The 26,995-nt window shown below is 48.6% G+C and overlaps 1 protein-coding gene and 2 long non-coding RNA genes across 4 annotated transcripts in view; 1 reads left to right on the top strand and 2 right to left on the bottom strand.

Annotated features, from left to right (window-relative positions):
* The window catches only part of LOC127605843 (uncharacterized), a 95,728-nt gene extending 76,713 nt beyond the window's left edge, over nucleotides 1-19,015 (bottom strand). Inside the window, exon 1 of one of the 2 annotated variants that reach the window (XR_007963669.1) lies at nucleotides 18,964-19,015. This is a non-coding gene — a long non-coding RNA (uncharacterized LOC127605843). Of the gene's footprint in view, nucleotides 1-13,043; nucleotides 13,092-18,963 lie in introns of those variants that run through there. The other variant, XR_007963671.1, reaches the window with a different exon arrangement.
* The window catches only part of LOC127605845 (uncharacterized), a 96,984-nt gene extending 77,576 nt beyond the window's left edge, over nucleotides 1-19,408 (bottom strand). Inside the window, exon 1 of the long non-coding RNA XR_007963673.1 lies at nucleotides 19,361-19,408. This is a non-coding gene — a long non-coding RNA (uncharacterized LOC127605845). The remainder of the gene's footprint in view (nucleotides 1-19,360) is intronic.
* exoc2 (exocyst complex component 2) lies at nucleotides 547-25,830 on the top strand. Its single transcript, XM_052073550.1, has 28 exons — nucleotides 547-600; nucleotides 4,384-4,542; nucleotides 4,625-4,801; nucleotides 5,569-5,695; nucleotides 5,959-6,072; nucleotides 6,265-6,389; nucleotides 10,179-10,259; nucleotides 11,446-11,591; nucleotides 11,941-12,022; nucleotides 12,111-12,213; nucleotides 13,360-13,478; nucleotides 17,417-17,530; nucleotides 17,635-17,759; nucleotides 17,839-17,907; nucleotides 17,976-18,133; nucleotides 18,230-18,351; nucleotides 20,023-20,084; nucleotides 20,224-20,304; nucleotides 20,592-20,651; nucleotides 21,421-21,482; nucleotides 21,560-21,629; nucleotides 22,397-22,513; nucleotides 23,481-23,622; nucleotides 24,843-24,898; nucleotides 25,007-25,129; nucleotides 25,219-25,280; nucleotides 25,493-25,552; nucleotides 25,646-25,830. Exons 2-28 carry the CDS (start codon nucleotides 4,425-4,427, stop codon nucleotides 25,737-25,739), a joined length of 2,769 nt encoding a protein of 922 aa, XP_051929510.1. The 5' UTR covers nucleotides 547-600; nucleotides 4,384-4,424; the 3' UTR covers nucleotides 25,740-25,830.
* The last annotated feature ends 1,165 nt before the right edge of the window (nucleotides 25,831-26,995 follow it).

Here is a 26,995-nt window from a genome sequence, read left to right as displayed (position 1 = left end):
CGTACATTTATTCAGGTTGGGAGTTACTGATTCAAGTCACACGAGTTTAGGTGATTTCTGATTCTCAGCTTTCAAACTGGGCCCCAGCATATTTTAAATTAGGGAATGACTGACTTTGTGTTTTAGTCCAAGTGCGTCTGGTTATTAGGTTAACGGAGAGGAGCGATTGAATGTGAGTGAATGATCATTTGATCAAAAAAGTTGCCTGACTTTTGAACAGTTTGAATATCCACGACCAACGACGTTATTTCGTGCGATTTATTCGACTGACCGTATATTTAGTTATTTATCGGTTAACGGCGCGTCTGTAGAGGAAGTAGTACCAGGAGCATAAGAAAGTAAAACGAATACAACATGTAAATGTGGCTTTGATTTTCACTTTACAAAATATGCCCGTCAGTCTTTGTCATTTTTTTCCCATCCTATTATTTTTCCTCGACTTTGCCACGACTTTGCCTCCACACAACTAGAAAGTGAACGTCACGCCGAGTTATTTTAATTTTAAATAACTTTATTTTGAAAGCTCTACCTAAGAACGGATATCCGGCGGGATCCCAAGCTGCAGGAAATGGTCGCGACAGCTCGGCAGCGATCCTGACAGTAAGTTCAGTAGCTCTTGTTTAATGTTAAAATACAGTGCCGTTATTGGAATCTCACGTGACAGATAATCGCTGTCGTCGTATTGAAGGGGACACGGAACACAAATACAAAATAATGATCGTTTTTTTTCCCGTGTTGAGACCCATTCAATCCCCCGACATAGATTTAGTATTGATGCATGTCAACAACGCAGATGCTCCTCAATCTCCGCCTGTAACCATCGACGACCGCTACCAGTTTTGCGTGTTTTATACTTTAGTGCTGCAGGTACTCCTGATATGGAGTGAAACCGTTTGCTTTTTGAGGGAGGCGACATCATTTTTTGACAATAAACGCCCTCAGCCGGCGCAGAAGCAGTGCAGCGAATAACGAATATTCGCACACAAACGCCGTAATAACACACACACAAACGGTCTGGTTATAGAACCAATTTTTCTCCCTAGTCTGAAAAACAAGTTACCCTGATCAAGTTAAATCGCAACTTTCTTCTTGTCATCTTTTTATCGTCATGTTAGTGTGCATGCACCACACCCACCATTTTGCCCGGCCAAGGCACGCACAGCAGCACCAGCTCGGATTTATGTTTTTTAAATTAATAATATAGTCATACTTTGTTTTATTTCTTACTCGTTTATTTTCTAAGTGCTCTTTTAAGTTGCCCTATATTTAACGTAGAGTTTTGGTGGCTGAATCAATGCTAATTGCTCAATTGCTGAATCAATTGCTAATTGCTAAATGCTCAATGCTAATTTTCAGACTCAATGTGTTTATTCATCATTTCAATATCCATCTACATGATTGAGGTTGTTATGTTTCCATATATCGCCGGCCCTATTTATCAGCGCGCGTGTGTGAGAAAGCGAATGTGTGCATGTTGGGGGAGGGTTGTTTGAACATGTCCCATTTCCTGCCTCCCCTCCCATGGCTCTAATTGAAAAATTTGGGTGGCCCCGCTTGTTTGTTTTGGATAAATGTAGTGGGTTGGCTTTTTTGCAACGTTTTTCCTCAACGCCGTTGCCGTGTCAGGCTGAGCCTTGTTTGCAAAGCACCACTTTTCTCTCAGCCCGGACCGCTCCTGTCAGTAATCCCCAGCTGGTAGTTCCTTCCCTGTTGACAGGACTGCCAGGCGACTGCGTGATTTCTTGACCCAGCCAGACCTCTTTAGAAGGAGAGAGGTTCCCAAGCACTGGGAAATGGGCCGTGCAAGATCACAACCAGCGGCGCTGTGACTGTTGGAGCTCAAAAGAATCGGCATGATATTGTTTTTACAGCGACAGGTTTTTTTTAACAGCTAAAACCTCTTACGATGCACAAAAGTTAACCGTGCGACAGTTTTGCCTGTTGCGTAGATCATTTGATTGTCACCTGTTGTTGCTTGATGCGCGTCATCAATTTTCTGCACGTAAAAATCTCGACGTGAATCGGCAAACCTTGTTCCCGCTGCTCAGATTTGGAAGACCATGTTGGAAATTAATAGCAACGAACATCCTCGGCGGTTGCGATCAATTTTAGCGGCCTTTAAAAAGTGGCCTTAATCAGCTTCCTTGTACGTGGACTCAATACGCCGATCCAAATATCCATGCATATTCATATCAAATCAATGACCGTCTTTGAAAGAAGTACGATACGATTCGTTAAAGTTGCGGCGCTTGTATTTCACGGCAATTGGTTCCCACATTTTTAAACTTGTTTCGACGCGAAGTGGTGGCTAAGAAAAGTTCGCATTTCTCATTTTGGTTGTGTCGCCCGACAGAGCCGACTGTCTCCGGTCTCTTAAGCCTCCAAAACAAGTTTCTATATTTGGTGGTGCTCCACATTACATGTTTCTGTTTGTTGTTTTAGGATTTTCATTTTGGAAATGGGGGGGGGGGGTGGGGGGGGGGGGGGGGTGGGGGGGGGGCGGGGGGGAGTTAGTCCCAGGCTTACAAACAAATAGTCCGGCACTCTTGGCGATAGCGGACATCAGGACATCGGGATGCAGAATAGTGAGCCAGACGTTCACGCGGGCGCTTTGTTGTCTTTCCTTGTCACGCGAGACTCTCGGGAAGTACTGGAAGCACCCGGTCACTTTTGCAGAGTACAAGCTTTGAAACTTTATCTCTTTGTATAATACACTCAATGTCCCTTAATTCAAAACACCAATGTAAAAATGATCTTGTATTGCTGTAACTTTTTTATTATCCCGGGGTCAAGACGACCTTTTTGCCCCGGTGCGCCCAACTTTTTTTTTTTTTCCTTCGGTGCACCGGCACAAAAGTGTTCCCGTGTTCATGCGCAGCCTCTGGAGTAAAGTAAACACGGCGGCTCTTTTCTCATCCCGCCCGTCAGCGGGCTCTCGCTGGGCCTATGCCGGAGACCACACACTCGGACCACACACACACACACACACACGCACACACGCTGTATATTATACATATGCATGCGTCCCCATACCGCCGGAGACAGACCGCATATTCCCAATTTGAGGACTGCGGTCCCTCTGGCGCTCCGTCCCCGAGCTGTCAATGCTGCCGATTGGGTGCCCGTGCACGTGCGCTTCCTGGAGATATTTTCGATAGCATTAAGAATCCGTTTTTTACAACATAAAATGCGAGGGAGTGGTCGCCATTTCACCTGTAAACGCCACGATTTTGGACCTCTGATCATCTGATCGCCAGTGCCCCGATTTACCCTGAGGAGCAAAAGGCCCGAACGAGTCCATGAGGCTTAACTCGTGAAAGCAGACTTTGTGTGGAATCAAAATCTCATTTTTACATTTTCCGACATGTTGCGGAACAAACCAGGAAATGAATCAATTTTCTTTGTAAACAATACCCGTGACTCTTTTAAAGCATCCATTTTTTTCCAAAATCTTTTTTAGCAAGCTACTTTTTTATTTTTATTTTATTTTTTGCTTAGCTTGTAGCTATTTTTAAAATTATTTTGTTTCTAAATTCCTCTGTAACTTTTTTTTTTTTTAACGATGTGACACAAACTGCGTTATGAAATGCGCGGTATGCTGCAAATCAAATCTCCATAATTAGTAAAAAGAGAGTCCGCATTGATCAGCCTTGATGTGAGCTGCTTCTAATTGATTTGAGAAAAAAAAACTAAAACTAAAGCAGTCGCTTCTCCTTGCGGTGGCTCCATCCTAAGCTGACGTGCGTGGTTGCTCCTGCCAAGGCTCGACTTGACTGTCTTGCATGAGTTTATGCGGAATGATTGTTGAGGCCGGGTTTATTTATTCGTCTCTATGAGGTTTACATTCTTCAACCCCCCCGCAGTTCTCTGCTCTGCCATTCCTGGCTCCTCACTCTACTTTGTCTTCGAGAAAACGCTTGCTTTCTTTGGAAGCCAGGGCCATTTTATTCCAATCGGTCATATTGCTTTGGGCTTACTTATATTTTAAATAAATATATATATTTATAAAATATAATATATATATAATATATATATTAGATTATATATATATATTTATTTATTTATAAATATATAAATATTTATAATATTTATACATTTATAATATTTATAAATTTATATATATATATTATTTTTTAAAAATAATATATATAATAAATATATTTAAATATAAATATATACTTATATTTATATTTAATTACTCACTGGTCGATGAATAATATAGATATGTATATCCAATTTTTCATAAAATGATTGAATATATTTTCAAGTCTGCAACGAGAAGAATTATTCATTTACAGCTGTGCGGAATGTTCCGTTGATCGCCGCGATCTTTTCGTGTACTCTAGACTTTGCGATTCTTGATGTTTGTGCTTCTTCCTGCAGGTTTTGACCATCCCCGTCCCGTGCACCCGGCCTAGAGCAACATGTCCCGTGGCCGTCCTCCCCCGCTTGTCACGGGCATCTCACCCAAGGAGGGTGCCGCCTGGACCAAAGTGACAATCCGCGGTGAAAACCTGGGCACGGGCTCAGCCGATCTCATCGGTAACGTAATTTTACCGTGTCGTCTTTGCGTTTGAGGTTTCGGCAACCGTTTCACCGTTTCCTCTCTCCCGCTTTGATTTAGGTCTGTCAATCTGCGGTCATAACTGCCTGCTGACAGCGGAGTGGATGTCGGCCAGCAAGATAGTGTGTCGTGTGGGCCCGGCAAAAGATGACAAGGGAGAGATCATTGTCACAACCAAGTCCGGAGGGCTCGGGACCTCCACCGTTTCATTCAAACTGCTCAAGCCCGAGAGGATTGGTAAGACGGCAACTCGGTTAAGGCGTCGGCTAAGAGGATCCGGAACCGTACCGCGGACCGGCTATGAGGCATGGAAAGCTAAAAAAAAAAATGGACTGATTTGGATTTTCAGTGGCGGCCCGGTAGTCCAGTGGTTAGCACGTGGGCTTCACAGTGCAGAGGTACCGGGTTCGATTCCAGCTCCGGCCTCCCTGTGTGGAGTTTGCATGTTCTCCCCGGGCCTGCGTGGGTTTTCCCCGGGTGCGCCGGTTTCCTCCCACATTCCAAAAACATGCGTGGCCGGCTGATTGGACACTCTAAATTGTCCCTAGTTGTGAGTGTGAGTGCGAATGGTTGTTCGTCTCTGTGTGCCCTGCGATTGGCTGGCAACCGATTCAGGGTGTCCCCCGCCTACTGCCCAGTGACAGCTGGGATAGGCTCCAGCACCCCCCCGCGACCCTAGTGAGGATCAAGCGGTCAGGAAGATGAATGAATGGATTTTCAGTGAGTTTGAAGGCAGTTTGGTTGTGTCGTCATAGTAACCAAAGTGAGAGGAGGAGAAAAAAAAATCCTCATTCAAAATTAAACTGACTTTCTAACTCACTCGTTGGGTGTATCGGTAGCCTCGGATGAATCCGTTGAGCTGTATGTTTCTTTGAAAAACTGTTCCTCCATGCCGGCCCATTTTATTGCAGGAAAAAAAAATCACGGCGCGCCCATCACCCGCGCACCTCATTCGACCGATGACAATTTTGAGATGGTGTCATTTTGCTCTTCCCCGCTCGCAGGCATTTTGGAGCAGTCGGCCGTGTGGGTGGACGAATTCAACTACTACGACATGAGGACCGACCGCAACAAAGGCCTCTCGCCTCTCTCCCTCCGACCCAACAATCCGTTGGGGATCGAGATTGACAAGTACGGCCAACCTGGAGTCCTTTTTTTTTTGGCAGCACACTGCCCCCTGGTGGCAATCACACAAATGTCGTTTCTTGGTTACACTTGGAAAGTAAAAAAAAAAAAAAAGTAACCAAGTCACACCATCGTCTGCTTGGATGAACTCCCAACTTCCCTGTGGCTGTAAAATACGATAAAAAAAAAAAAAAACAGTCAAATGTTTGAAATGTTTCCCTTTTTTGCTCTTCCGACTATTAAGCACGTTTTAATCTCGCTTTCTATAGGGGAAATTTCCCGCTGAAAGACATTGAGGTGACATTTCCGGGGATGAGTGGCGATTTCACCAGTGAAAACTTCTCTGCCACCTGGTATCTCATTGAAAACCACGCAGGCTCTAGGTATGATTGATTGATTGATTGATTGATTGATTGATTTTTAATCTTGGCTGAGCTATGAGAACCACCCGGGGGAGCGCAGCACTCGGCACGCCCCTTCCCCACTCACAATCTCGATAACACAAAGACTTGAGGGTGAATTACCCCCCCCCCCCCCCCTCCAAATCAAAACATCTTTTCTTTGTTGTTTCTCAGTTTTGAGCAGTTGAAGCTGGCCGCCGGCAATCTGAAGAAGCAGGCCAACAAGAAGAACGAGGGGAGTCTGGCCTATGTCAAAGGTGGCCTCAGTACCTTCTTTGAGGCTCAGGACGCTCTGGCAGGTGAGACCCCCCCCCCCCCCCCCGGCTGAGACCCCCCCCCCCCCCCCCCCGCAAGACCTTTGATGGAAACTTGGATGGCTCTCAGTGGCTTGCCATTTATGACGCTACATACTTTCGTACCGTCGACGCTTCACTGCTTCAAAAAGATTTCTCGTGTTTATGCCCCCACTAGCCTTCAAAAGAGACACAGAGAGAAACTTGCTAGTACGTTCGTGTTTTTTATATTTTACACAGGACACATTTTTACAATATTCAAAATGTATATGGATAAATTATTTCAGATATTTTTTTTCCAAACATGAATTCGACCTTAAAAAAAAATCTCTTTGAAGGGGGAAGTATTAAATAACGGCTAGCATGATGTTGATCTCCCCCACTTTAGCTCTAGCGGGTTGGACAAATTAGCTAAAGCCTGTGGGGCGAAAAAAAAAAAAAACGGAAGGAGGGACTTCAAACCTTCGGCCATAAGTCTGCGTCCGTATGAAGGTTTATAGGGGGTGGCCCCCTGGAGCCATTTGCCTATCCAGTGCCCCCCCAGTGCGTTGTCTCACGACCATCCCATTTTGTCCATGATGGCCTGCTGCCGCGGGCGCCGGGAATATCGTGTAAACGTAGCCCGAGCTTGTCATTTGTGCCTTTTTTTTTGATGGTTTACGTTTGTCTTCCTCTCGAGCCGCTCGGTTACTTCCTTGTTACTATTTATATGCACACTTTCTACATCTGTCATTCTTCTTCTTATTGCTTTCCGTATATTTGTGCCCCCGTTGAGGAGAAAGGCAATGTTTTTGTCGTCAAGGGGGCCGTGTCCAAATAAACAGAGTGGTCCAATACAATGCGTGACAGAATATTAGGATTGATCAAGCTGATAACAGACCCAATCTGACCAATGGGAACAATGCGCAGTCATACTTGCCTTTGGACCGAGCGTGCCTACTTTGTGCCCGCTGCCGAAAAAGGGAAACGTGCAGCCGGCGCGGCTGAAGGAAGGGGACTGTGCTGGGAATAAACTTGTGACCGACGCAACCCTCACCTGGTGCCTAGCGACTCTTGTGGCCCTTAAACTCAGTCATTTCTGGACCGAGTCTGAAAAGACGTTTAAAAACGTCTTTGGGAGTGAATGAGTTAAAAGCTCAGAATTTTCTAGACCAAGTCTGAAAAGACGTTTAAAAACGTCTTTGGGAGTGAATGAGTTAAGTTCCTGTATTGCCGTCACGGCTTTGAGGTTGCCATGTTTCCTGCTCTTATGCTTTCAATTCAGCCAGGTATGTGGATGCAGGAGTGACTTGTTTTTTAAATATATACTGTATATATAATATATATAATATATACAGTATATATATATAGGGCGGCCCGGTAGTCCAGTGGTTAGCACGTGGGCTTCACAGTGCAGAGGTACCGGGTTCGATTCCGGCTCCGGCCTCCCTGTGTGGAGTTTGCATGTTCTCCCCGGGCCCGCGTGGGTTTTCTCCGGGTGCTCCGGTTTCCTCCCACATTCCAAAAATATGCGTGGCAGGCTGATTGAAGACTCTAAATTGTCCCTAGGTGTGAGTGTGAGTGCGAATGGTTGTTCGTCTCTCTGTGCCCTGCGATTGGCTGGCAACCGATTCAGGGTGTCCCCCCGCCTACTGCCCGAAGACAGCTGGGATAGGCCCCAGCACCCCCCGCGACCCTAGTGAGGATCAAGCGGCTCGGAAGACTAATGAATGAATGAATGAATGAAAAGTATATATATATATATATAGTATATATCATTTGACTTAACTAGCGCTATTTTGCCTTCTCAGGGGCAGATTCGCATTCAGCCGTCTGATGCCAGTCGGCCATTTTCTGAAATAAAGAAATGCCGCGTACTCACTCCCTGGCGAGTGGAAGATATGCGGCCTTGTGACAGTATAAGATCAGGCGGCCTCAATTTCACACAAAGCCACGTACACCTCTGAGGCCGAACCGAGAGTCTGTCCAGCTTTGTTGTGAGTGAAATGTTGAAATTGGAGGTTTTGCATTGTTGTGTCCAAAGGAAGTCTCCGAGCGGTTGCAGGAAACAGAGCAAGCTCCCGTGTTCCAAAAATGCCCGATTCCCAGGGCCAGTTCCCCCGAGGAGTCAAAACATCTCCAGCTTTAGAAAGCGGCAACGTTGTATTTTTATTCAGATTCATTTGTGTCCGCAATAGTTCCAGGAAGTGAAGCGGGAACCGCGGGAGCCGCGGCGGGCCGCGTTAGCCCGAGCTTGACCTGATGTTTAGGTTACGCGTGACGTCATCGGGCCCTTCAGTGTCACACACGCCGAGGACACGCAGCTGGCAAAGGGAGGAGGGGGGGGGGCTGTGAAGACATTGCTCGCTTTGCGCGTTCCACCTGATGAACTTTGCTGCAAATGTATTTTTGTCATTCAAAGCGCATTGTCGGGTGATCCCATTGTGGGGGGGGGGCTTTTTTTTTTCACTTGAGCTCGATCAAAAGAGCATTTTTGAAGATGGTTCTGGAATTTGTAAATTACTTTGGCTGTTTGGACTAATAATAATAGAACAGCATATGCGTGAGAATTCAGGGCACAGTTTGGCGATTGTCCTCGCCACGTATGCGATTGACATCGGCCATCTTTTGGCCTTATTGATATTTTTTTTTTGCCTTTATTTTTGAAGCAGTGGAGCGGTGCAAGAAGGGGCCAGAAACATCCATCCTGATTAAAAAAATGACTTTGGCAGTTTCGAATAATAATAGAACAGATTATGTGTGAGAATTCAGGGCACAGTTTGGCGATTGTCCTCGCCACGTATGCGATTGACATCGGCCATCTTTTGGCCTTATTGATTTTTTTTTTTGCCTTTATTTTTGAAGCAGTGGAGCGGTGCAAGAAGGGGCCAGAAACATCCATCCTGATTAAAAAAAAGGAATCGTATGTTTTTGCATAGCTCGAGTCTCTGCCTTGAGGCTTGTGTCTGTCAGAATGGAGCCGCGTATTTATTTGGAAAAGCGCCGCCTGGTCTTTTTTTTTTTTTTTTTTGCTGCCCTCTCGCTCGGCCGTCGCCGAGCTTTTGCTCACTAGTCGATGTTGAAGGGAAGACGGGGGCAGAGGAATGAGTTTCTGTCGTTTGGCTTGCAAAATGTCTCCTTGTTGCCCGTTTGAATGTCTTCGCAAGTATGTGGAGAGCCTCCTTCGCCGACTCTCCTCCCCTTTGTCAATAAACCCGCAGTGCAGCTCTCAGCACCCAGCGGCCCACTTCTGCCACACCATTTATTTATTCTCTGGCTAAAGCCCCAAGCACTCGCTCGCTCACTTTCAACGTTTGGTTGCCCTCGTTCCCCCTCTTCACATTCCCTCGCCTTCATAGAAGGACTCCACAAATCCTCCGAGAATTTCTTCTCCCCCATGTCCTTCTCGACCAAAGTATTTTTTTTTTTTCTCGTCATCTTCTTTGCCTCCACTCTGTGACGGTGTGAAGGCCGGTTTGGACCGGTTGTCTGCGTGTGCCCTGCGACTGAATGGCGAGCGCTGTCGGGTGAAGTCAGCTGGCCGAACAAGATGAGCGGGTGCAGCGCATGGATGGATGGATGAATGACTGGATGAATTGAGCTCAATCAATCAGCGCAGGGTCAAGGTTAGGGTTAAGGTCACGCCTGCACGAAGGGTCCCGTTTACTACCATCGGCCACGTGGAGGCCACGGGACTTTTTCTGCCATTTGCTTGGGCAATTTTTTTTTTTCCTCCTTTCAAATGCTAAATTTGGATTCATTTACCTTTCGTCCTTAAAAAAAAAATCATCATTATTGTTGACGTATGTTTTCCAGCTATCCACCAGAGGCAGGATTCCGACGGTACTGAAAGAGTAGAAGGATCAATGACCCAACGCCTGGAAGTCATCCTCAACAGTAAGCTCCCCCCCCCCCCCCCACACACTCCATTCACAATTAAACCCTACACCAGGGGTGTCCAAACTTTTTGCCAAGGGGGCCAGATTTTATGTGGTAAAATGTCGGGGGGGCCGACCTTGGCTGACATTCTTTACATTGAACAACAATATTGTTCAACAAATTTTAGTAAGCCAGTCTGTTTCACATTTCCATTTTGATTTTTTTTTCAACAATCTTAAGAATTTCTTTTGGTTCATTTGAAACGGGTATATCACATGCAACTGCTTATTCACTTGACTTTTTCTTAAACAGAAGTCAAATTGAGTGCAAATTGATTGATTTAAAACATAAAATGTATCACCATGACTTTTCAATAGTCAAAAAAACCTTTGACTTGAATAACGGGGAAATGAACGAGCAATACACATATCCACAACTGCAAGGATCATTTGAAATATGACATATCAGTCAATATAAACACGGAGTGATGTCTCGTTAACTCGTGAGTGATGCCCTCTAGTGTCTAAATGCTATTACTCATTTAGTGAATGCTATTACTCATTTAGCCACTAGAGGGAAGCAGTACTCTATGAAACATCACTCGCCAGTCTACGAGACCTCAGTCAATGCAACACGTGTTCCATTGCGCCCAACCTGCGGGCCAGACGGCACTGATTTTATGACGGGGGCCGAGGGCTGGATGAAATTCGACCACGGGCCGGATTTGGCCCCCGGGCCAGACTTTGGACATGCCTGCCCTACACACTCGAGTGCAGGTCTCTTCAAATGTTATGATTTGCGTCGCCAATCCGTCAACATCGAAATGGCAAATTTCCTTTTCGCAATATTTATTTGTCGCTTTGCACAACCGGTGTTTTGTTTTCTACGAAAAAACAAAACCAGTTTGGCTGTGCCATAAATGAAACAATTTAGATCCAACTCAAAATCAACGCTCGTGAGTCAAGCAGCCAAAAGACTCGCAATGACTTTTAAAGATGGGCAGCGAGTAGGGCCTTCGAGTTGACTTCCCTTGCAAAGTCTCGCTCCGGATGAAAGCCGGGTTCTCGCAACACATGAGAGACGACGTTTGAGGAAGGGCTCCCCGCACGATACCAAAAGTGGTCGTCCATCCTTTTAATTCTTTACGAGCTCTTTTGAAGAGGCCACGCCTTGTCCCGCATCTTCATCTCTATTTCGTTCATAGGGGCAAGCGACACCGCTGACGCACTTTTCCAGGAAGTTTTGGGGCGCAAAGACAAAGCCGACTCCACGCGCAACGCACTCAACGTCCTGCAGCGTTTCAAGTTTCTTTTCAACCTGCCCCTCAACATTGAACGGAATATCCAGAAGGTAGCCGGAAACTATGAAACAACTCGACTTTACGTCCATTTTCTGTTGTGTTTTTTTTGGGGGGGAGTGCGATTGTACGAGCTGTGTGCGTGTGAAAAGTCTCTAAAACGGTTACAGCCAGGCAAAAGGTTTTTAAGCCTTCAGGAAGTTTATTTCATCCGACACAATTTTATTTTGGCGGGGTCCAAAGCTGTTTATCTGCGCAGCTAAATTCTAAACGGTGTAATGCTTTGTTAGTCATCATCCTGTTTTCTTGTTAGGGCCAGAGCGGCTTTTTTTGCTTTTAATGCACAATGTGAAGGTAATGAGCGTCGTGTTGCGCCGACTTCCACGTGAATTGTGTTTCCAGGGAGATTACGATGTGGTGATCAATGACTACGAGAAGGCCAAATCTCTTTTTGGCAATACGGAGGTGCCCGTTTTTAAAAAAGGTAAGCTCGTATAGCCCCCATTTGGATAGGTACTTACAAATAAAGGCTAGCATAGAGTCACTAATGACTTTCTCTTTCTGCTTTAAAGTGTATGCGGAGGTTGAAACGAGGATCAGGGCTCTGCGCAGCTTACTACTGGAAAAATTGCTGCAGACTCCCTCAACACTACATGATCAGAAGAGATATATCAGGTCTTTTTTTTTTCAGATCTTACCGTAATATGAATCAGCAGTTGATCCTTGAATTATACTTTTCCTCCTTAGCGGATGTTTTCCGGCTTGAAATTAAGTCAGCAGTGCAACTTTTATTCTGCCGCTAAATAAATGTTATTTATTCATCATTCATTCATCTTCCGAGCCGCTTGATCCTCACTAGGGTCGCGGGGGGTGCTGGAGCCTATCCCAGCTGTCTCCGGGCAGTAGGCGGGGGACACCCTGAATCGGTTGCCAGCCAATCGCAGGGCACACAGAGACGAACAACCATTCACGCTCACACTCACACCTAGGGACAATTTAGAGCGTCCAATCAGCCTGCCACGCATGTTTTTGGAATGTGGGAGGAAACCGGAGCACCCGGAGAAAAGCCACGCAGGCCCGGGGAGAACATGCAAACTCCACACAGGGAGGCCGGAGCTGGAATCGAACCCGGTACCTCTGCACTGTGAAGCCGATGTGCTAACCACTGGACTACTGGGCCGCCCTGCACTTTATTTCATTCATTCATCTTCCAAGCCGCTTGTTCCTCACTAGGGTCGCGGGGGGTGCTGGAGCCTATCCCAGCCGACTTCGGGCAGTAGGCGGGGGACACCCTGAATCGGTTGCCAGCCAATCGCAGGGCACACAGAAACAACCATTCGCACTCACACTCACACCTAGGGACAATTTAGAGTGTTCAATCAGCCTGCCACGCATGTTTTTGGAATGTGGGAGGAAACCGGAGCACCCGGAGAAAACCCACGCAGGCCCGGGGAGAACATGCAAACTCCACACAGGGAGGCCGGAGCTGGAATCGAACCCGGTACCTCTGCACTGTGAAGCCGACGTGCTAACCACTGGACTACCGGGCCGCCTGTTATTTATTTATTAATGTGAAATTCCCACGATCCTAAATTTAAAAATGATGCCGCCGGCTTTTGATTGTGTTAAAAGTGTCAAGATGGATGATTTGTTTCTGCTACTGTTGAGGTATGCCGCATGCAGATGTACCTTAATTACAGTGAATTGTGTAAAAAAAAAAAAAAACAGACGCCGTCACTCCCACAGAAAGCAATTTGGAGCGTTATGAATCTGAAGGCGTTTGCATGTTTTTTAGTTTTTTTTTTTTGTCTCCTTGCGAAGGTACCTGTCTGACCTGCACGCGCCAGGTGACCCGGCATGGCAGTGTATCTACGCTCAGCACAAATGGATCCTGCAGCTGATGCAAGACTGCAGGGACGAGTTTATCGGTGGGCAGAGAGGTAACGAGCGCACATGACGCTTTGTATTATAAGTCAAGTCAAGTTAAGAGTATTTCTGGAGTACCTTCAAACAGCCATCGCTGCATGCAAAGTGCTGTACATGGAGCGATTTAACATGAACATTAAACAGTAAGACAAATCGGTAATAAAAGGCGGTAGAAAGCACCAAACAGTAAAATCAAGAACAAATCTAAGTCATGCCGAGTCGAACGCCAAAGAATACAAGTGAGTTTTGAGGAGGGCTTTAAAGATGGGCAGCGAGGAGGCTTGCCGAATGTTCATTGGGAGTAAAAAAAAAAAAGAGGAGAAAAAAAAGACAGTCGAATATTTCCTCTCAGGCAGCTGATAGATGTCGTACGAGTCAGAATTCAGGGGAAGTCGGCCTCCAGTGAGGTACCGCCCTCGGTCGACATTCCCCACTCCGTCGTCACCCTCCCGTGCCTGCCCGTTGGATTTAAGGCCGGCGTATTTATTTTTTTCTTAAATGTATGAATTAGGGGCAGCCCGGTAGTCCAGTGGTTAGCACGTGGGCTTCACAGTGCAGAGGTACCGGGTTCGATTCCAGCTCCGTCCTCCCTGTGTGGAGTTTGCATGTTCTCCCCGGGTCTGCGTGGGTTTTCTCCGGGTGCTCCGGTTTCCTCCCGCATTCCAAAAAACATGCGTGGCAGGCTGATTGAACGCTCTAAATTGTCCCTAGGTGTGAGTGTGAGCGTGGATGGTTGTTCGTTTCTGTGTGCCCTGCGATTGGCTGGCAACCGATTCAGGGTGTCCCCCACCTACTGCCCGAAGACAGCTGGGATAGGCTCCAGCACCCCCCGCGACCCTAGTGAGGATCAAGCGGCTCGGAAGATGAATGAATGTATGAATTAGCTAAAGCCAGCGGATTTGGGTTTCAGGGCTCGGCCCGTGCAGTCAACGTCGTAGATGGATTGAAACAATTAGCCCGCGACCAAAACAGCCCTGCACAAAAATGTCATTGAAAGAAAGAAAAAAAAAAATGTACGGGAAGGACAGTGATTCGGCGACCGCACGCGTATATACACTTGCGCTTCCGAGATCGTACACTCGAGGCATTGAAGTCCAAATTGGAAGTGGGTGGCTGTGCCACTCAGCCCAGTTGGAATATAAACACGGCGAAACGCAAAGAGCAATTATCATTTTCGGGTTGCTTTGCCGCTCGCCTCGCCACAGGTCAACATGAGGCTGGGTTGTCATATCAAGTCACCCGCGCACGCCGCAACCAAAAGAAGAAAACAAAGAAGAAAAAATGCCTGGTAGGGCATTTTGAGAAGGAACTTTTTGCGTTTTGTGCATTTTACGAAATTGAAAACTTGAACGGCGTGACCGCAAACTAATTAGCGGTCACGTAAACACAGCATCGAGCTGCTAAGTTGTAGAGAAGGTTGAGTTGTTGGGGTCAGCGGAACGGGTCGAGGGGGGGGCTTTTTTTCCCCCCTCAAGTGATTTTGTCGAGTGCTCCCCTGGATGTCTTTTATTCCACCGAAAGAGTTCAAATCAGAGGCTTGATTGGTTCAGAGATCCAACTGATGCTTTCGCTCTTCTCCAACAAATATCCGTCGTTGACGTTTTGGAACGGATTGCAGACTTTCTCTTTTGTTTTTCTGTCAGCCCCCCCCCGAAGCCCCCCCTTCCCTCCGCCGCACACACTCGAGCAGCTGGGAGCTATTCACCCCTTGTGGTCTTTTTGGTTCTGCCTCTTGAAATCTGGAAGCATCCCTTCACCCAGGCAGCCACCACCGGGGGGACGGGACCGCATCCACTGCATGCCTCGGCCTCACACTTCCTTCCCCCTTCCGACCCGCCGTTCGCTGGCCTAACTGAATCGATACCCCCGCCCCCCCCCCCTCTTTTTTTTTTTTTTTTTTTTTACCGGTACCGACAGGCACCACTTGACTTTGGCTTCTTTTTTCTTCCTTCCGCCCTTTCCTTCCTTGCACTATGTTCCAATCGACGGGTAGCCGCCATGTTGGTGCCAGCAGGCTCCTTTGTTGTGCTGCGAGTCGAAGCGACGCGGCGCTTCAAGTCGCCTCCCCTACGGCCGAACCGCCGCGCGGGCCCAATCTGACTGCGCCCGATCCAATTATATAGGCTGCCGCTTCTCCTATTTCCTCAACGGCGCTTCTTCTGCCAACGTCAATACAATTTGCAGGGGAATTAGTTCAGAGGAAAATGCGTTTGTCAGCGAATAATTAGAGAAGGGGGGGACCCTGGCGTTTGGCAATTTGACAAGGAGACATGAGGTTGCGATTAGGCTCAATCAGTGCCTGCTTGAGAAGGGTGCGAATTAACACCTCGTCCAGCGCCCGCTCCAATAGCTACATTGGAACTCGGAGATAAAACCGTGTAATGTGAAACTGATCATATTTAGAGTCTCCTGCATTTTTTTATACCTTCACCGCCTCTCCCTTTCTCTTTCTCTTTCTCCCTCCCTCACAGGCTCGCTTACACACACACACACACACACACACACACACACGAGGCCGCGCCGCGCTTGTCGACGCCTCTCAGCCAACACCTGGAACAACAGCAGCTCTCATCCCTCTAATGAGAGAAAACGTTGGCGTAAAAACACATTTTTGCATATCAGACGTGACGTTTGGGGGATATGAGAGATGCGATCCTTTGCTTACGAGAAGCACATCGAGTCGCCGTGTGTATGAAATGCGCCATAGAAATGAAACTGCCTCGCCTTAGTACCGATTTATTTGTTCTCTTTTTATCAAGTCACATGACATTTTTTTCTCTAGCCCTTAATCTTAAACACTCCCAAAGGGCTTCACACGCCTGCAGTTGACAAGTATTCACGGCATCCCGTGACCTTAACCCCCTGGAGGTCAAGACAAAAAAACTTGAGAAGGGGCCGCAGATTTGACACAATAGTGTACAAAACAATGTCAATGACAATGATATGAAAACGCTGAATGAATACCAAATTACCCGCACGTCCGTACTTGCGCCGCTCATCGCATTGGATTTCCCGTTCGTCTCATTTCTTACGCATTCTCCCTTTCATGCACACTGTAACCTGATCACACGCTAAGCTGTCCACTGTCGTCCCCCGAAAGGCTTAAAAGTCTAGCAGGGCTAGTTTCTCAAATGAAGCCGCGAACAAATCATGTTCACGCTTTCGTTCCTCTTGAGGTGGCTCTTTTGGTATTTTAAAGTGAGCGAGCGCTCTGGCCAAGCCGCTAGCTGGGGGGGCCGCCTTGTCCATGGAGCCCACGCGGCTCCCCGTTGCCACCTGGTGGATTTCTGCGCTCAGGCAACGAGGATGACATGGAAAAAGGGCCGTGTGCGTGTGTGCGTGCGTGTGTGTGTCTGTGTGTGTCGGTGTGTGTGTGTGTCTGTGTGTGTGTGTGTGTCTGTGTGTGTGTCGGTGTGTGTGTCTGTGTGTGTGTCGGTGTGTGTGTCTGTGTGTGTGTCTGTGTGTGTGTCAGTGTGTGTCTGTGTGTGTCTGTGTGTGTGTCGGTGTGTGTGTGTGTCGTTGTGTTTCGGTGTGTGTCTGTGTGTGTCGGTGTGTGTCTGTGTGTGTGTCGGTGTGTGTCTGTGTGTGTCGGTGTGTGTGTGTGTGTGTGTCGTTGTGTTTCGGTGTGTGTCGTTGTGTGTCTGTGTCGGTGTGTGTCGGTATGTGTCTGTGTGTGTCTGTGTGTGTGTGTGTGTGTGTGTGTGTGTGTGTGTGTCAACCCCATCTCTCCACGTCCCGGAAACAACCGTCCGTCTTCTTAGCTGCGAGATCGGAACAAAAACAAAGAGGGGCTCGAGGACTGTCGGCCGATGGTTTCATGTGAAAGCTTGCCCAGATAGATGTTGGAGGAATTATATGAAAATGTCCCATTTGATATTTGAAGGACGCGTTCCTTGGACTTGATTTGTTTCCGACTGACCCCCCCCCCTCCTCATTTTGCCATCTGTTTCAGCGCGCGTCGGAGCTCTGGATCTCGAGGGGGATACCCGTCCGTCGGCTCTCGGCAGGCTGGGCCACGCGTCGTCATTGAAGAGGGGGGGTAGCCTGCAGATGACCCGAGCGAGCAGTGAGTACACCAAGACGCATGAAGAACGTTGACTTTCCAAGTACTTTGCACCACCAGCCAACTCTTAACGAATGATTGAATTTTTGTACGTTGATCTGTTTCAGATTGGCGCTTTGAAACCCCTCAGCAGGTGCAGTTTGTGGAAAAGCTTTCGGACGTGGTGATTGGCCAGCTGCCCAACTTCTGGAAGCTTTGGATCTCTTACGTGAACGGCAGTCTCTTCAGTGAGGTGAGGTCCTTCCGGCGACCAGTTAGCTCTCCGGGGTATCAAACCACGGAAATGCGTCCGTCCGTCTCTTCTTCTGCAGACTGGAGAGAAATCTGGCCAGGTGGAAAAATCAAAGAAGAACGCACGACAAAGGCAGAGCGACTTCAAAGTATGCGATATCACCCCCGCCGATATCCGAACGTCGGGATGTAAGTTCCTCGATGTTCCTCCGCGTAGAAAATGATTGAGGAAGTGACCCATCGGTTGGTGAAGCTGGTCCGCGGGGCCCTGCTCGTCACCACGCTGCCGCAAGGCGAGCAAAGTCTTTACGGAGGTTGGCAGCACAAGACGGAACTTCCCGGCACCTGGATCACGCAAATCATTCACACCGTCAGGTTGGAGATTCGGTCTTTGAATCCATCCAACCGGATTCTGGTCCGGCCCTCTAATTGAATGGCCTCTTGATCTTCTGCCGCTCGTGCCCTCCACAGGGCTTGCTATGAAGCGTTGTCTGCCTTGGAGATCCCCAACGATTTGTTGCAGGTGATCCAGGATCTGCTACTGGACTTGAGAGTTCACTGCCTTATGGTGACACTGCTGCACACCACAGACGGTGAGAGGGGGTCGGGGGGGGGGCATCGCCCGCTACCGTATTGCAGCCGTTGCGGAATAGGCGAGCCGGACTCGAATGCGTTGCGAAAGCACCCAAAAGGAAAAAGGCAATCGGTTGGGTGATATAAAACACAAGATGGGGGGGGGGGGGGGGGCAACATTTTTTTGGGGGACCAAAGATCTACTTTTCCATCGACCCCGTTACCACGTGTGGAAAGTATATCGCTGCCTACCTTGATGGAGACCTGACGCAAGCCCCCCCCCCATCTGGTAGCAAGTACCTCAACTTTCACGTACATTCATTCATTCATCTTCCGTACCGCTTGATCCTCACTAGGGTCGCGGGGGGTGCTGGAGCCCATCCCAGCTGTCTTCGGGCAGTAGGCGGGGGACACCCTGAACCGGTTGCCAGCCAATCGCAGGGCACACATAGACGAACAACCATCCACGCTCACACTCACACCTAGGGACAATTTAGAGTGTTTAATCAGCCTGCCACGCATGTTTTTGGAACGTGGGAGGAAACCGGAGCACCCGGAGAAAACCCACGCAGGCCCGGGGAGAACATGCAAACTCCACACAGGGAGGCCGGAGCTGGAATCGAACCCGGTACCTCTGCACTGTGAAGCCGACGTGCTAACCACTGGACTACCGGGCCGCCTCCTACCGACATTGCCACGATAAAATGTAACTCATTCATTCATTCATCTTCCGAGCCGCTTGATCCTCACTAGGGTCGCGGGGGGTGCTGGAGCCTATCCCAGCTGTCTTCGGGCAGTAGGCGGGGGACACCCTGAATCGGTTGCCAGCCAATCACAGGGCACACAGAAACAAACAACCATTCGCACTCACACTCACACCTAGGGACAATTTAGAGCGTTCAATCAGCCTGCCACGCATGTTTTTGGAATGTGGGAGGAAACCGGAGCACCCGGAGAAAACCCACGCAGGCCCGGGGAGAACATGCAAACTCCACACAGGGAGGCCGGAGCTGGAATCGAACCCGGTACCTCTGCACTGTGAAGCCGACATGCTAACCACTGGACTACCGGGCCGCCCACTTTCACTTACATCTTATCAAAAAATTAAAAAAAAACAAAACAAAACAATAATAGAGGAAGTTTGACGACTTTGAAGCTCAGTTTCACTTGTGGTGAAGTATGGCCAATTTGAGAAGAGTGTGACTGGCTTTGGCTCATCTTGCACGTGACTTCAGCTCGAGCGCCACATGACTTTTATCGCCTTGTGGTTTTCTTTTAGCCGCTCGAATTACGTCACAAGGCCCTTTTCCGGGCGAGTTCCATTTCATCCAGCAAGTTGTGAGAACTCTCCTGCAACTTGACTAGCTTGCGCACTTGTCAACTTCTGACATCTGCTCCAGCTCGCCATTGACCCTGACAAGGAGGGATGGAATTTGCACAAACCCAACCTCCCATTTTCTTTTTTTTTTGGGGGGGGGGGGTGGGGGGTGAAAACCATTGGGCTTTCAAATGTTGCTTTAACAAGTCACCGAAAGCCAAAACGTGCATTTTCTGACTGGAGGGGGGCTCGGTTAAGAGACAAGCAAAGCATCCATGACAGTTGAAGATGGCAGCAGCATCACAATGGGGTATCCGGGACCCATCTCAAATTGGAAGGAAACATCTGCCGAGCTCATTTGTGTCCTTTTCAGATGTCAGGTGCCTGGCCCAGAAGGAAGACTGGGTGGTCGATAACGAAGGCCTTACCAGATTGGTAAGGATGCGGCACATGTCGGCATTTCGCTTTTTTTTTTTTTTAATATCTCGACATCTATTGAGCTTCAACAAGTGAGGCTCGTCTACTTATTGTTGGCGTTTGTGTTTTCACGTCTTCTCTTCTTGATTTTTCTCAGCCGTCTCAGTTCGAGCAGTGTGTGGTCCAGATGCTGCAGTCACTCAAAGAGCCTCTGGAGATCAAATCAGGCGAGATCAACGTAAGATCCTAATCACCGTTGCAGAAATCATCCGCTGACGTCATTCCTGCTCGTCGTCTTCGCTTCTTGCTGACTGACCGGCCTTTTTTTTTTTTTTTTTGTGGTTGTTCCGAGTGACACAAACGACTTCAATTTCCTTGACGTTAACCCCATAGCTAAACTTTTGACACTTTGAGATTTACACTTGCGTGTGTTTGATGGAAAACAAAGACGAAATAAAAGCGAAATTGCGTAACAAATCTCAAGAGAGGCGCCGACATTGTCTTTTGCGTGCCGTGTTTCCGCAGATACTACAGCTGGACCAAGTTCAAGACCAAGCCACCGAGCTTTGCGTGAGCATCATGAAGGTGAGGACCGTTTTTGTTGTTGTCCCTTTACCAGCAAACAAAAATGTCAAAGACAAAAGACGAATGGCAAAAATCCTTGTCTGCGTGTCCTGGCTGCCGTCCAGGTGCCCTTGAGCAAAACCCCGAGTTCATTTCAGAGGGGTGGTTGGGGGTCACTGTTTGCCCGCCCCATCGTGTCGACGATCTCGCATGCGTGCGGTCTCCTCGGTGGTGTGAAACAAAAACTACTCGTCGGCGTGTGAATTGAAACTCCCCTCGCGGGATGACATTCATATCGTATGCTGCAGTGATTTCTACCCGTCAGTCGGTTAGAGTAACTGCACCTGTCCTTGTACTCTAACCTCTAAACCATGGCCCCCACCCCGCCCCCCCCCCCCCCCCACCCTACACCTCTTAACCTAACCCTCTAAACTAACGCTAATGCTAACCCTAAACCATGACCCAGAAAATGCTAGCCCCTAATCCGAAGGCGTTCGACTCAATATGACTGTTCTTGATTTTACTGTTTGGTGCTTTCTACCGCCTTTATTACCGATTTGTCTTACTGCTTATTGATTGCAGATTAAATTGCTCCATGTACAGCACTTTGGATGCAGCCATGGCTGTTTGAAAGTGCTCGAGAAATACTCTGGACGCGACTTGACTCTCTCTTCCGAACGTATTTGCTGTGCGCGCGTACTTTCCACATCACGTTTGTTGCGCGATAGCACGCGAGTATCTCTCCCGAGTATATCGGCCCCTCTGATTGACCGACGATCGTCCACGTTAGGTTTTCGTCAGCTGCCTGGAAGAGCTCAGCACAAACCGAGAAGGAGATGCCGCTCCGGCTCAGTAAGTCGCGGCAAAGATTTTGCAATCGTCGGGAGTGACCACGTGTTCCGATAAAGTTTTGCCTTTGTTTTTGACAGATCCATTTCCATGGATCTGTCCTCTCCCGATGGCTTTAAAAACACGCCGGAGTGCTCCGGTCCGACATCCGTAAGCATCATTTTCATTTTTGGGGGGGGAAACCATCTCTCAACACGTGTCGGCAGGGACGTGCAGTCAAGGGAGGCAGGTGAGGCAGAGCCTCACCTCTGAATGCGCATCCCATTGCGCAATCATCCCAAACTGTGTTGATACACGCAATTGGCTCGTGCGGTTTGCCGTATCGTCTGCATGTCGCAAATATAATATCGAGCCAATTGAATAAGCTTCCCTTTTTTTTGCTTTATGTATTTGTAAATCTGACACTAAAGGAGTCAGTGCCTCACCAACCATGAACCTCACCGCACGCCACTGCATGTCGGAATCGTTTCAACCACCAAATGTTATCGACCTGTTTTTTTTGCGTCCGCCTTTCCTGTAAGCCGTCAAACGCGTTCATCGAGGGAGGAGGAGGGGGGGACGTTCTGTCGACAGACCTTCCGGTAAAGGTCTCTGGGGCGAGCTCAGAAGGGGTTTCCCCCGGCGCCCGTGCGCTTGCTCACTTCACAACTTACTTGACTGATGTGTCTGTGCAAAGAATTTGGAGCAATGTTTTGTGCAACGTAATCACAGATGAACCAAAATGAACAAAATGAACCCAAATTTGGCGCAGGTACGACACGCGGGTGTGAATAAGGCACAACATTTTCCCAGGGGGGCTCGTCCGGTAGCTCTCGGCACAGCAATAGTTTGTTGAGGATGCCGCTTTCGGATAAGCTAGCGTAAGTTTGAAAAAGAAAAAAACGCGGTGAAGATGGAGTATGTTGCTGTCTGCGCAGGAACAACGCTTGCTCATCGTCCTGAGCAACTGCCACTACCTGGAGAGGCACACCTTCCTCAACCTGGCTCATCACTTTGAGAAGCACGGATTGACGGGCACCGAGAAGATCACGCGGGTCAGTGGAACCAACGTTCCGCCAGCTTTTGGGCTCGAAATTTCCACTTTTTTTTGTCAAACTCAAGATCTCCGCCATCGGTGAGTCATCTGCTCTTTGCCTCTCGTGGGCGTGCGCCTCAAGTCAGTCCGCAAGATGTGTGAAGTTCGACTTGAGACGCAGAGCGAGAACCTTGTCACGTTTCACGCGGTGACTCATGTTTGATTCACAAAGCCAGGAAATATTTTAGTCTCGCTTTTCTGGTCAAAGTCCTTTCTTTGAAATCGCTATTTTGATTTCGAGTTTGTTGAAAAAAAAATCGCAGGATTTCGCTATTTTGATTTCGAGTTTGTTGAAAAAAAAATCGCAGGATTTCCAAAGTTTGAGCTTGACCTTGACTCGGCAGAACCCCCGCATCCCTGACACCTTACCCGGATTGTCCTCCATTTTGTTGTTTAAATCTATGAGCCCCGACCGACCTCGTTACGGATGGGACAGGTGGTATTTTGGGATATTTAAAAAAAAACAATCATGGGTCACCTTGAAACCACGGCGAATCCGCCGGTGGCTCCGGTTGGGGCAAAGGTCGGCGTGTTAAGCTACGCTAATGACGAGTCCAAAGTTAGCCGCAAGCTAACAACTTGACTCGGTCCGAATGATGGCTGCTCATTTTTAACTCATTCACTCCCAATGACGTTTTTAAACGTCTTTTCGGACCTGGTCTAGATTGAGTTAATAAATTCATCTCAGCTGCGAGAAACGCTAGCACATGAGTCCGGCTCGACCTCGATCGCTTCTCGTTTTCATAGAAACGTTTCAGCGACGAGAAACCGCACAAGTGAGCTTACGACACAGTCGAAGGCATTCGTACCGTTGGATTCTTCAGACTTGCTCACAATTCTATTTTGCACCTTGCCTGGTGACCCCCCCCCCTCCTCCCATTCCCCACTCTGCTGACTGCCGCTTTTGCCGTCTCCCCACCTCTCAGATGAGCATCGCGGCCGTTCGGAACCTGGATGAAAAACTATTTGACGCTTACATCGAACGCAGAGCTGACCCCATCGCGGGCTCACTGGAGCCGGGCGTCTACGCCGGATACTTTGACTGGAGAGACTGTCCACCCCCGACAGGTACTTGCGCAGTCACGCCCCCCCCCCCCCACCGCCCGTCTAAAACACTTCAAAAGAGGCCGTATGGAAGGATTTGCTCGTCATGCGCGGCGCAGGCAGGAATTCCCCCGCAACTCAACTTCCTGACTCCGATTGCATCATAAACAACAAAGGTCTCGGCGGACCCGTAGGAGGAGAACTCTGCCCGCTCGCGTCCCGCGTAAAGTACAGCGCCGAGGGCTGTGTGTGTTGTGACGAAGCTGCTTTGCATACGTGCGGTTAACCTGAGCGCAGCTTGCAAGGAAACGCGTGCGCGCGTTTTCGCGTGAGAGAGAAGAAGCAGCGTTTTGGTTGAAGCTGAAGCTTTTGTTCTGCTTTGCTCTGACTAGCGAGCGTGCTCGGCTGGATGTGAAAGAGGAACGTTTTTGGAATACCACACCGCACTTGTAGGATATGATACTTTCGCTTGTTGAGCTTGAGTGTGAAAGTCGTGTTTGGCGATGCCTTACATTAAAAAAAAAAAAAAAAGAGGGCCTCATACTGTCAATCACTGATCCTTTTCAAAGTAATAACGTAGTAGTAACAGTGTTACTACTAGTAACTAGCATAGTATTTTAAATTTGAGGAAAACAAGTAGAAAAGATGATTACATTGTTCAATCCGAGCTGCAAGTGAACAGATGAATTTTTCACCCTGATTCAGAACCTGCCCTCCCCTTTTCTCAAGCACATCCGTTTTTCCACAATTGTAATGTGATCGATCACTGGTAGGGCAAAAAAAAAAAATTGATTTGGAAACTCATGTCGGGCGGCCCGGTAGTCCAGTGGTTAGCACGTCGGCTTCACAGTGCAGAGGTACCGGGTTCGATTCCGGCTCCGGCCTCCCTGTGTGGAGTTTGCATGTTCTCCCCGGGCCTGCGTGGGTTTTCTCCGGGTGCTCCGGTTTCCTCCCACATTCCAAAAATATGCATGGCAGGCTGATTGAACACTCTAAATTGTCCCTAGGTGTGAGTGTGAGTGCGAATGGTTGTTCGTCTCTGTGTGCCCTGCGATTGGCTGGCAACCGAGTCAGGGTGTCCCTCGCCTACTGCCCGAAGACGGCTGGGATAGGCTCCGGCACCCCCCGCGACCCTAGTGAGGATCAAGCGGCTCGGAAGATGAATGAATGAATGAACTCATGTCGCTGATTGGCTGTTTTTGCCCGTTTGATGCCGGACTGAGCGCACGCTGCTTCTTTTGCAGGGGTGAGGAGCTACTTAAAGGAAGCCCTGGTCAACATCATCACAGTTCACGCCGAGGTTGACAAAAAATAAAATCATCGAGCCTTTTTTTCAGCTGCTCTTGCACGAATGAAGACGATTCTTTGTCATCTTTCCCCCCACCCCCCTCAACGTTCTGTCCGGCAGGTGTTTACCATCTCCAAGGACTTGGTCCCATGCGTCTTGTCCAAAATCCTGGCGACGGTTGCGGACGAGATGTGCCGCCTTATGCAATGCGTGTCATCCTTCAGCAAAAACGGCGCCCTGCAGGTATTCTCGGCGCACGCTCACTCCGAGTGACTTTGTGACTGCGAGCTGCAATAATAATAACATTTGGGCCTTCTCCTGCCGATTCGCAGGCCCGACTTGAACTCTGCGCCCTGAGAGATGCCGTGGCGGCCTACCTGAATGCCGAAAGCAGGTAAGTGGAACTCGCTTGGCTCTGTGATTGATGACGGTCACACGTAGCTCAAAACGATCCCGATTTATGTTCATTGGCGGGTTACACGGCAGGAAGTGAAAGCAAGCGCTTGTGCCTGCGATCGTCCAAATCATTTTTGACTTCACTTTGCCTTTTTACTCGGCGAACTTTGACCCTGACTTTTTTTCTAAAGTGGAGTCTTTTGCTCGCAGCGCCAGCTTCAAAATGGCTTTGGACGCCCTTCCTCAATTATACAGCGCGTCTGAGAAAAAGTGAGTGCGCCCCGGCCAGCGCCCGTTTCCATCTGACGTGGTTCCGTCCCGGCGACGGGATGACTCTCGTGTCTTGTGTCCGTCTGGCGGCAGGTCGCTGGAAGAACTGCTGAATAAGTTCAAGAGCGGCATGCGCCTGCAGCTCACCTGCTTCCAGCCCGCCTGCGTCCAGCCTGTCAAGAGATAAACTCCGCCCACTGGTCGTTTCTCGCCGACGACAAAATATCATCTCTAAATGTTGGGATGAAAATGCGATTAAAAAGCCGAGTGTCCGCATACGTCCTTGACTCCTTTAACGTTTCTGCCGGGCTGACGATGCACAAATGACATTTTGCGCGGCCGTTTCCAATGCTGACGGTTGAGCCACACGCGGCACACGTTGATTTTTTTGCAGGCAGTCGTATTCGCGCGACGGGCGCGGCCATTCTTCTGCGCCCCCCCTCGACTTCCTTCGTCCTCGTCTCGCACACTCTGGGTGCGGTCCGTGTCGGGGGCGGTTGCACAAAGGAACAAGCCCCTTTGCGGTTTGGCGATGTGCTTCAGAGGTTCTGCCCCCAGCGCGCTGCAAGCTGACTAACAATCCGGCCTTCGTTAGAGAGGAAGTCGAGACCTGGTTGGCACTCTGATTTCTTGAGTTTTACATGCCGTCTTGCCGACTTGGGCCCTCCTGGCTCCTTATCCGAAGCCAGCAATCTCAAAGTTGGCTCTTAAACTGGACAGGGATTTGAAATTGGACTGGTGCTTTACATTGGAGTCAGTCAATCCTCCATCAAGCGTCTCCAGTTGGTCCAAACCGCTGCCGCTCGCCTCTTGACTGGGATTTCATCACTCCTACTCGGGCATCTCTTCAATGGCTCCATTTTAGAGTTCTTTTGAAGATCCGCCGCCCAAATTCGTGTGCGCATCTCTACCTACACCCACATGAATCTCAGAAAAAAAAAAACGACGCCACCAAAATTTTCTGTAACTCTCAGTTCTTGATTTGTGGAGTTGAAACAAGAGTCATTGAAGACGTCAGCTTTCTTGTCAGCTGTCAGTCGAACACAATTCATCTCGTTTTCTGTGAAATCATGACCGTAGCGGACATCACGTTACATTTTTATTCTATTGCGTTTACAAAGAGCCGCCACATTTAAATGTCTCCTTTTATTGCAGAACATTCTGTTGCAGTCAGAAAATATATACAATCATATATTCATTCAGGGTGTCCGGGCTCTCCCTTAGAGATAAGGTGAGAAGCTCGGTCATCCGGGAGGGGCTCCGAGTCGAGCCGCTTCTCCTCCACATCGAGAGGAGCCAGATGAGGTGGCTTGGGCATCTGATTCGGATGCCTCCTGAACGCCTCCCCGGTGAGGTGTTCCGGTCATGTCCCACCGGGAGGAGACCCTGAGGAAGACCCAGGACACGCTGGAGAGACTATGTCACCCAGCTTGCCTGGGAACG

Source organism: Hippocampus zosterae, chromosome 8 (genome assembly GCF_025434085.1).
Source record: "Hippocampus zosterae strain Florida chromosome 8, ASM2543408v3, whole genome shotgun sequence".
Taxonomy (NCBI): domain Eukaryota; kingdom Metazoa; phylum Chordata; class Actinopteri; order Syngnathiformes; family Syngnathidae; genus Hippocampus; species Hippocampus zosterae.
Note: the sequence above shows the minus strand (reverse complement) of the source record. Positions and strands in the feature narration are given on the sequence as shown.

Coding starts and splice junctions, on each gene's coding strand:
- exoc2 (XM_052073550.1), top strand. CDS start 4,425: ATGTCCCGTGGCCGTCCTCCCCCGCTTGTCACGGGCATCTCACCCAAG. Junction 10,260..11,445: donor CCTGGAAGTCATCCTCAACA/GTAAGCTCCCCC, acceptor TTTCGTTCATAG/GGGCAAGCGACACCGCTGAC. Junction 20,652..21,420: donor TTTGCGTGAGCATCATGAAG/GTGAGGACCGTT, acceptor CGTCCACGTTAG/GTTTTCGTCAGCTGCCTGGA.